Here is a 10,186-nt window from a genome sequence, read left to right on the forward strand (position 1 = left end):
ATTAAGGATAATTTTGGAAAGAAAAATAATAAATACTATTGATGTTAGAAAATGACAGATAAAAAAAACATAAATTTGTGACAGATAAAAAAGAACAAAGAGAGTAATATTTTAACCCACATATCCTCTCAATTGCACTTCGAACCCATTTTTTTAGTTTGGACATGAATATAACTACTGCACACTGGAGCTATTTGGAAAAAAGTGATGAGAAAAAATAAAAAATAAATAAAATATTATTATAATCCATTACACGTTTCCCCTATTGCGTTTCACGTTTCTCATTGATATCCGTTTCAAGGGAAGCAGAAGTCCTAATTGGCATGCCACGTGCCCACAATGAAAGATTCCAAGCAAACTCCATAAATGTCCCCCATTGTTTAAGATCCACACCGCATCCTTCTCCTTCTTCTCCTCCTCTCTTACCCGCGTTCTAGATCTCTCTCTCTCTCTCTCTCCTCTCATCGTCAAACCCTTGCCCAAAGCTCAAGCTTTTGAGATGCAATCCACTAATGGTGATCCCTCCAACCGCACTGTGGATGATCCCCAACTCCCGCCACCACCCAATGGGGTTGGGATGCGAGGGCCGCACCACCGACGTGCTAGATCCGAGATGGCCTTCAGATTCACCGATGAGCTGGACCTTGGAGCTGCAGGTGATCCAGGGGGGAGTTTTGAGGAGATCGGGTCGGAGGATGATCTTTTCTGCACGTTTATGGATATTGAGAAGATTGGGTGTAAGCTGGAAGGGAGTGGATCCGGGTCGGAGGGAGGGATCTGTGGGGATCCGACGCCGGAGAGCTCGGGTGGAGTGGAGGAGAGGAGAAATGGGAATGCTGGTGGTGTGGTGCCTGTCAGACCTAAGCACCGGCATAGTAGTTCGGTGGATGGGGTTTCTTTGGCATCGGCTGGGGCTGTGAAGGGGGATGGGATGTTTGGAGAAGTCATGGAGGCCAAGAAGGCCATGACTCCTGATCAGCTTGCTGAGCTTGCTGCTATTGACCCAAAGCGGGCTAAAAGGTTTGTTTTTGCTTGTTTAATTTTTCAAAATTTCGACTTTTTGAAGTATATGTTGACTAATTAGTTGGATTTCAAATTTCCCTCAATTTTTTTTGTGTCTGAACTTGGTGTGTCCAACTGTTAGTAGCTAAATTTTGAAGAATGTTGTTTAACTGTCAACTGTTTTGCAATCTAAATGATTTGATTGAAGCCGTTGTTGATTTATCTATTGACGTGAGACCGGCGTGGTGAATATCTTGGTCTTCAAGTATGTACCGTAAATTATCTTCAGATATTTCTCAGAACACCTTGTGGAAGATAAATGGTCAGGGATCTAGCTCAGGAGCCTTTCAGCTCTTTTACTTCAGGAAATTCTTCTTCAAGTTAACGCCTTTGAGTATAGTTTATTTTGGTCAGCTGTCAATGTCATATTTCATTCTCTTGTACCAAACGGCTTTTTGCAGTAATCTATAACATGTTGGCAGATGTCATTTTGTTTGCAAAAAAGTGATGTCTATGCCGTTTAGTTTTGCAAGCGTGTTGTGCTAACTCTTCTTCTACCATTGGCAATTCAAAGGAAAAGTGTAGGTTAGCATCCCCTTCTTTTACTCAGAGGGCTCGTTAACACCTGGCTTTCTCTTTCTTCGGTTTTGCTTCTGGTTCTCATATAATTGTCCTATTTCCTGCCCCTTAACCAGAAATGCATCTTATGTTGGAAGAGCTTGTTTTCTTTCTTTTCATTGTGCATAGCTAGGACTTGTTTTACTCCAACTGGGCATATTAGCTCTAACCATTCAATTTCTGGTCATTCCAATAAATCCTTCTCCTTGATACCTTCCCATTTCTGTCATCTACTCATTTGCTAAGAGTTCCTTGGACTACCAAATAGGCCTTTGTTGCTTCAAACCATTGAATTAATTATTAATCCTGTGAGTCCATTGAAACAATTGTTAATCCTTCGTGTACATGATCCGAGGTAGTTTTGACCAGTGCCTTCTCTGGTGCTAATGGTTTGCATGCTTTCCAATTTTTGGAGATGGATGACAGCCGTACGTTATTCAATCGAGGACCCACCTTTGTGATTTTAAGTTTCATTATTGCAGCTTCTTCCTCTATCCTGATGGGTCAGTTCAACTAACTCAAATCTAGCGCTGCCATCATTAGAATGACCCTATCCACATCATTACCGTCTCTATGTTCCTTCTGCACTTGTGTTTTATAAAATTCCCTGACAAGATCTGAAACAAGATCTATATGCAACTATTATAGCCACTGTTTCTTCATTGTATTAGGTGTCTTTAAAATCTTATTCTCACACTGTCTATGTACATTTTGTTATACTGTTCACAGTCTCAGTGTTTCTTTTATGTTATTGTGACCTTTTGCATTTGTTTATCTGTAACTGCTGGGAATGCACATCACCCTTCGCTTCTTGGATATCATACTTTAATTTTACTGTATGTAGGATTCTGGCCAACCGTTTATCTGCTGCTCGTTCCAAGGAAAGAAAGGCACGCTACATATCGGAACTGGAGAGAAAAGTCCAGACCCTTCAAACTGAAGCAACAACTCTCTCTGCTCAGCTCACTTTATTCCAGGTTTGGTTCTTTCAGTTTCTCATGAAAAAAGGACTCCGATATCAGTCAGGTACTTGACTTACCATGATAGGCTTAACAGGATGTCTTGGCTTGTAGTGCTAGTTTATCATTAATAAATAAATAAATAAATAAAAACTGCTAAGACAGAGAATAGTTGATGTTATTTCTTAACTTAGTCAAACAATTGTCACTGGAGAAGCATCTATGACTTGCTCCTTTGTTAAACTCATTGCAAGAATAACATAAAACCTGAGTAATTTCTTGTTTTTGATACAATTCATTTTTCAGAGAGATACAACAGGATTAACCTCAGAAAATGCTGAACTACGAATCCGGTTACAAGCGATGGAGCAACAGGCTCAGCTTCGTGATGGTAAGTATTGTTTTTAAGTGGTCAAAGAAACTGGAATTAAGATGACTGTTCTGTTGCCATCATTTATGCTATTGTTCCAGCTCTATGTTGATATGAGGCTCCTGTGGAAGTGCATGATTTTGTTTTTATGGTTGTTAAGACTATATTGCTTTCATGATTATAGTGAATTTTACAGTATTATATTTCCTGCAGGAAATATTTCATTGGTCATGCAGATAATGTGCATTGAGCTTATTTCTTACAAGTCATGGTTAGCATATTAGGTTCCTGACTATAGTCGATATCATCTCATTGCTTCTCTTTCACATTGGTGCTCTCTATAGTTTAAGATAAGAACTAGGAATTGTGTTTGTCCAATCCATCTACATTCTGTATTTTTCGGTTAGCCTGAACTGTTTTTCTGAGTGGTTTAATGTGGTGTCAAGAATCTTTTCTTGTATTCAATCTTCTATTTTTTTCTCCTTCCCTATTGGTTGAGCATGTGTAGTTTAAATAGAGAAGACCGATTATATGAAACAACTATGTAATATTGAATCACTTTGTCTGGTCTATATTTTATTAAATCATAAATAATACCTCGTGATTGGGAGTGCAATGAACTAAGATACATATGTTTCTGTCTGTTCCTCTAAATCATTATACTCTATTTTCTCTGGCATGCTAAGATACCTGACCTTGTTGCTAAGCGATGTCGTCAAATATTCTGATGACCTTCATAATCATCCCTTTGCAGCATTAAACGAGGCACTAAAACAGGAAGTTGAGAGACTTAAAATCGCGACTGGGTGAAATATCAAACTCAGGTGAAAACTATAATCATGGCCTGCAAAGTATGTCATTCAACCAATCATTCTTCACACTCCAGCAGCATCAGCAAGCAGGCACCCATCGCGGCATGCCATTTCACTCCAGTTTCAGCCAGCTGCAGTCCTCAATGTCCAATCACCATATGCTCAGCCACGCTCACGCCCTCTCCGACGTGATGCAGCAAGACCACCTCGGAAGACTACAGGGACTCGAAATAAGTAAGGGACCACTTGCTATTAAATCAGAGAGTTCTTCAATTTCTGCGAGTGAAAGCAGCAGCACCTTCTGACTAGGCCTCCGCGTGAAATAACGTATTTATTTGATTTCTTTGTTCATAGCCTGACAACTTCAAGCTTTGCCTCTTTCTTAGTTGCTTGATTTTTTATTCTATTTGTTCTATCATCCAATTGTTTGTTCCTAGGATTGTGTTCTACCTTCTTCTTCCTCCTCACCTTCTTGTAATGGTCCCCTGTGTTGTTGTTGTTGTATTTTTATCTCTTGTTAAGCCCATGTATGTTTCCCTTCAATAAGTTTTTTTTTTAACTTTTTGGGGTGTTGTTAACATTGATAATGAAATGGTATGACTGTATGAGAATTGAGAGCTGTATTCTAATATTTAAAACCTTTAGATGCTTGAATTTTATCTCATTGTTGCCCTATTTTATTTGTTACGCAAGCTTAGTTATTAAACCCAAACCCAGACCGGCCGGGCAGTCCGACCGCTCGGTGACTCGGAGCTTAAACTGGGCTGGGTTAGTTTTTAGCTCGTTTAATCTTGTCAAATCGGGTCAAAATTGGCTAAATTTGTTTTAACCCGTTGACTCGGGTGGTTACAATTTTTTTAACTTCAAAATTTATATAGTTGTATTTTGTTATAATATTATCTTTTTATTTTATTTATTGAAATTATTATTAGTATGAATTACGAATCAATATTAAAAAAAAAAAAACTCATGTATTTTCCCATGGACTTAACCAACTTGTATTTTAGAGCTTATAGTAAGTTTTCTTTTTCCCAAAAACATGATCATGGTGTTAATTCTAGAAATCATGTCATATATTTAAAAGAAAACACTTGATTTATTTATTTTTGGATCATATATGGTTCTAAAACAACCCTGATTAACTTAATTAAATTAAAAAACAGTACAATGTTAAAAAAAAAAAGACTAATAATGGATATCATAACGGGTCGGGTCGTGTTCCACCCTATAAGATCCGATCCGTTTAAGGCCTGACCCAAACCCTAGCTATATAAACGAGTGCCCTCCTCACCCGCCCGCATCATCAGCCGTCTCAAACCCTAGCAACCCAGAGAGAGTGGTGTTAGGGTTTCGGCTTCGGATCTCGCCGCCATGGTGAAGCTCCCAAACCCTAGTTGTTCTTCCTCTTTGCCTATTTGTTTGCCCTTACTGATGTGTGATCGCCTTGTTTTCTTCTTACTTGCAGACCTTCAAGCGCCGCAATGGTGGCCGCAACAAGCACGGCCGTGGCCACGTCAACTTCATCCGCTGCTCCAACTGCGGCAAGTGCTGCCCTAAGGTTTGTCGTCAATGCTTGATTTAAAAGTTTAGATCTTTTTGTTTTGTGGGAAAAAGAAACCCTAGATCTTTGATTTTGGTTCAATTTATAAATGAAGGATAAGGCCATCAAGAGGTTCCTTGTGAGGAACATCGTCGAGCAAGCTGCTGTGAGGGATGTGCAGGAGGCCTGTGTTTATGATGGTATTATCTTAGGATGAAGAGGATGGATGTTTTCTTTTTCTATTTTGGATTCTTTTGTTGATGGATTATTTTGGTTCTCTAGGTTATACCCTTCCAAAGCTGTATGCCAAGATGCAGTATTGTGTGTCTTGCGCGATCCACTCTCATGTTGTCAGGGTTCGCTCCCGCACCGACAGGAGGAATCGTGAGCCTCCGCAGCGCTTCAGGCGCAGGGTATGTGTTAACTAATGTGTTTTTCCACTCTTTGAATTATGTCCATGTAGCAATTAGTTTATTGTTCGCCTTTTGGATTGATTCATCTTACCTGCATAGCTATCTAGACGTATTTTATGGTTGTTGCGTATCTTATGTTAGTTTACTGTTTGATTGATGACTGAATTATGAGAAAAGAATGATCCTTATCCTCTTTGGTATCTATTGTCTTGTCTAAGAATGATTTGGATTTAGAAAATTTCATATTTTGAAAAAAATGATTTTATCAAAAAATTTTAGCATTTGCTTTGGTATTTGTTGTCAGGCTACAGTTGCTTTTGATAGGCGTTGCATTCATTCGAATTCTTGTAATGAATGTGTCAACGGAAGCATAAATTTATATGCAATGTGGGCACAATGCAGGATTTTTTTTATTTACTTGATGGCTTTCTTCACTGTGGCCATTGGATTCCTGCGTGTGTACATAAATTCCTATTCTTTCATTTTCCATCTTTGGATTGCATGGACATGTCTGTCCTTTATGTAAATTTGAAATTAACTTTGCATCTATAAGTAGGGTATAATTGAAGATATCAAATCTCCTGTAATGTTTTACACCAGATGTCTCGTGATTCTGTGTTTCCTTGTGCATCTTTCTAGTTACCGATGATATTTATAGGGTGCCATATTGCTAGGTGAAATGTTGCTCCATCAATCTTTCGTTTGTTTTGATTTCTGTAGTGAATTTATGTTCTTTAATTTGTGATTTGATTTGAACTGGTATCTTTTACCAACTGCTGTTTGCAACAACTCTATTTGTTCTATAATTTAGCTGTTCAGTAAGGATGATACTTACTATTGCATGCTCTATCATGAAGAATCTTTTCTGTACAAGCACAGAGCATTGCAGTAATGAAATACCAAACCATTCCTGTTTCATCGAGTTGTTGCTTAGTCTGGTTATATGCGAAGAACCTATTGTGTTATAACTGGGACCATACGTCTGCCCCATTGGCCTTTTCTGTTTGGTGCCATCTTGGGATGAACAGGTCCCTAACATGTGATAACCATCTGTTTCACTTTGTCAGCTATCTATATCTATATTTGGCTGATCATTTTAGGATGGAACATTTAATGTGATTTGGCTGTTGATATGAATTCATTAGCATTCTGTTGCCTTTTTATTTTTGCCATGACCTACTTTTGTAACTGTGTAATTATACCATTTTTTAAGGCAATCAACCTTTGTCTCCAATTGAAGCTTCATTATATAATTATCCTTGTTGAATATATTCGTCCTAATAAGCTAATATTTCTATCGTGTTCTATCTATGAATGGCTCATTATCACATGATTTTTGTATCAGTACTTTATATCACCATTTCCGCAGAAATTTAATTTGCTTGTTTTCTAGTGTATAGCAATCCCTAAAAACTCGCAATCTTCATCAAGCTATATTTGATAGTATAGATGATTATTGTTTTGTTGTGATGTTATTTTCCCTTTGTATTTCAACCACTGACCTATTCAGTGTTTGAGTAGTCTAATTCATTTGCAGAATTCAATATATTACACAAGTTAACACCTATCAAACTGTTCTTTGTCTAGCTGACTTGTCCTGTGGTCAGGGTTTACTAAAAAAAAAACTGATTGTGGTATAATGGGGACCACACGTCTGCCCCATTGGCTATTTATCTGTGCCATCTTGGGATGAACAGGTCCCTAACATGTAATTTGCATCTGTTTCACTTTGTCAGCTATTTGCATCCATATTTAGCTGATCATGTTAGGATGGAACATTTTACTGCCATCAACTGCTAGTATGAATTGAGTAGATTAGCAATCTATTCTTATCATCTGCCAAAAAAACTCGGTTTATCATTGTCTTTGATTACATCAGTGTTTCCTAGAAGTCCTAACAAGCTCCATCATTTCTTTTGTTGGGTTCTTTTATTTCACGCTACCTATTTTTTGTAACTCATCATACTGTTTTCGAGTTTATTCCAATCCTTGACATAACTTGCACTTACTAGTTCTTGCTTCCTGAAACAAGTAGGTAATTTAAAAAACAATTTCTTATGTTTGTTTTGCATCTTTTATTTGTAGGATGACACTGCAAGGCCAGGGGTAGGTGCTCGTCCCGCTGGTGGTGCTCCTCCACCTGCCCGCACTTAGTGTTACAACAAGAGGTGACCAACAACTATTGGGCGGAAATCCAGATAGTGTTTTGTTAGCTTCAGAGAATTTTATTATGTTTTGAATAATCAAGTAATTAGTGGATTTATCATTTTTTATATGTGTTCTTTCAAATTGCAACTGCTATGCTATGGGCCTTGTGGTTATTTTCTTTGCATCCATGTTTTGTTTACCTAGCTGTAGACTTTGATCCTATTGTTAATTTTGTTCTATACAGACTTTTAGGTTGCTTTCTTGTTGTTTGGCTACTGCACTGTAGAGTCTCCCATTCCACTCCTCAATACACTTATGATTGTCTGATGAAAGTAATGTATGCATATGGTTGGATTGAAAGAACACCAAAGAGATTTGTTGGTGGTTATTTTGTGAAGGTATACAAACTAAATCAGTGATTCTTCTATGGGGTAATTTTTTATTTTTTTTTCATTTAAACTACCATGAGTAATTTTTTGAAAACGTGTCTTCAAAAAATAATTAGCATCATAACTGATAAGATGAAAATAAAATTAATGTGTTGAAACAAGGCTCCTAAGGGTCTTTTAGTTATTCTTATTGTTAATTGATTTTTAGATGTGTTATTCTCTTGTGTTTTGTTTTCCTTGGTTTTAGTAGCCTATATCATGTATTTTTCTGGTTTTTTTATTTCTTTTTCTGGTTCTTTATTCATCTGTTTTTACCGCCAATTGGTTCAAGATCTGGTTCAGGCTTGGGTTTATGATGAAAAAAAAATACCCAAAATCCTTAAGAATGTTATATTATTTAGAGGTTTGTTATTCTTCAATTTTTAATTTTTTGGTTTAAAAAATAAAATCAAAGGTGTTTCAAAATGCTGGTTTTGCTGAGTCAGATAATTAATTATACCAATTGATACTGGTATTAAAATAAATACACACTCTCTATCTCACTCCCCGCCCTTTCTTTTTAATATAAGAATATAATATTTGTTTATAATTTGTTTGAATAATGTATAAATAAGACCTCTCAGTTGAACAGAAAAAGACCAATCAACTAACTTTGTTCTAATTCACTTTCTCTTCAGCACCAAAACCAGTAAGACATTATTTTAGCAAAAAGCAAAAACAATCCAACAACACTTAACAGAACTCATTCATTTCTTAAAATTTCAATCTTCCAAAAAGAAAACAAATTGCAAATAGGAGCATCTCCTCCTCCTTCTCCTCTATATACATAATATATATATATATATATATATAATTCCATGTGTATTTGTATGTAAAAAAAGGATCAAACAAAAGAAAAACAATTAAATATGAAGAAGAAGAAGAAGAAGAAGAAGAAGAAGAAGAAGAGAAATCCATTAAATTCTAATCATCAAACTGATCAGTTCCTCTACTAGGACCTGAAGGTGGTATACCTCCTCTTGGAAAGAAGCTCAGTAGCAATGGCCCAAACCTCTGATCAGAAACCTTCTTTTCATCCATTAATGGATAAACACTCCTTCTCAGAGCTCTGCCACTAACACCACTCAATCTTGAACAACTTATCAGCATAACCATCACAACAACTGCTATCAACTTTTTCTCTCTTTCAACTACTCCCATTATCACAAGACCAAAAAGAGAAGAAAAACAGAGGAAGTATCAAGTTAGATAAGTAGTTTCTATATATATATATATATATATATATATTAAAGGATAACTTGGTAATGGTTTGACTTAGAATTTAGAAAGGAAGAGCACACTTGACAATGGGCACAATGAGGTTCAAGATCACATCATTGATTTTCATTAAATTTTGGTTTATATTGTTGGTGTTTTGGACCATTGCATGTGTGGCATCATGCCCATTTCTCTATAGCCGTCCTTCATGTATATATATATATATATATCATATCATATATGCATCTTAATATATGTCATTTTTAACTGATTACTAGGGAGGAGTGGTTATTTAAAAAATAAAATAAAATAAAATAAAATAAACAGTTGAAGGATAAGAAGTTAGATGCTTTTATGGAGGTATGTAGGCAAGTGAAGCATTTAATGGAAATCATAGGACGGTGGAGCCATTTTGAGTTGTCTGTAGTAATTCTTATGAATCTAGACTTCATTTGCACTATTTAGATCTGTATAGAGTCTTCAAATTTGGTCAACAAATTTGTTAATTAAATAAGAATAGTTTTGGTTGATTATTATTTAATTGAGATATCTCATTGTATTTGATTTTTATTTAATTGTAAATTTTATATATGAGGTTGAGCAATTAAGATGTCTCATTAATTTCTATATATTGTAAATTTAGATGGAAGAGAGTGTCCGAAATTTATTAATTAATTA

At 36.3% G+C, this 10,186-nt stretch overlaps 2 protein-coding genes and 2 non-coding genes across 4 annotated transcripts; all 4 read left to right on the forward strand.

Annotated features, from left to right (window-relative positions):
- The first annotated feature begins 397 nt into the window (after positions 1-397).
- LOC120273965 (transcription factor RF2b-like) lies at positions 398-4,415 on the forward strand. The gene is given in 5 exon segments (XM_039280714.1): positions 398-1,020; positions 2,465-2,597; positions 2,886-2,970; positions 3,704-3,753; positions 3,755-4,415. Coding segments are annotated over 5 exon segments (1,101 nt in total). The 5' UTR covers positions 398-499; the 3' UTR covers positions 4,067-4,415.
- Positions 4,416-5,030: 615 nt separating this feature from the next.
- LOC120273989 (40S ribosomal protein S26-3-like) lies at positions 5,031-8,124 on the forward strand. The gene is made up of 5 exons (XM_039280737.1): positions 5,031-5,135; positions 5,227-5,319; positions 5,417-5,501; positions 5,584-5,714; positions 7,800-8,124. The coding sequence occupies exons 1-5, from the start codon at positions 5,133-5,135 to the stop codon at positions 7,866-7,868; spliced, it is 381 nt and encodes a 126-aa protein (XP_039136671.1). The 5' UTR covers positions 5,031-5,132; the 3' UTR covers positions 7,869-8,124.
- Positions 6,722-6,826, forward strand: LOC120274368. The gene has a single exon (XR_005540892.1). It is a non-coding gene; the product is annotated as a small nucleolar RNA snoR99 (small nucleolar RNA).
- LOC120274369 lies at positions 7,391-7,495 on the forward strand. Its single transcript, XR_005540893.1, has one exon. It is a non-coding gene; the product is annotated as a small nucleolar RNA snoR99 (small nucleolar RNA).
- Positions 8,125-10,186: the final 2,062 nt, after the last annotated feature.

The sequence above is a fragment of the Dioscorea cayenensis genome, chromosome 12, assembly GCF_009730915.1.
Source record: "Dioscorea cayenensis subsp. rotundata cultivar TDr96_F1 chromosome 12, TDr96_F1_v2_PseudoChromosome.rev07_lg8_w22 25.fasta, whole genome shotgun sequence".
In the NCBI taxonomy this organism is placed as follows: Eukaryota; Viridiplantae; Streptophyta; class Magnoliopsida; order Dioscoreales; family Dioscoreaceae; genus Dioscorea; species Dioscorea cayenensis.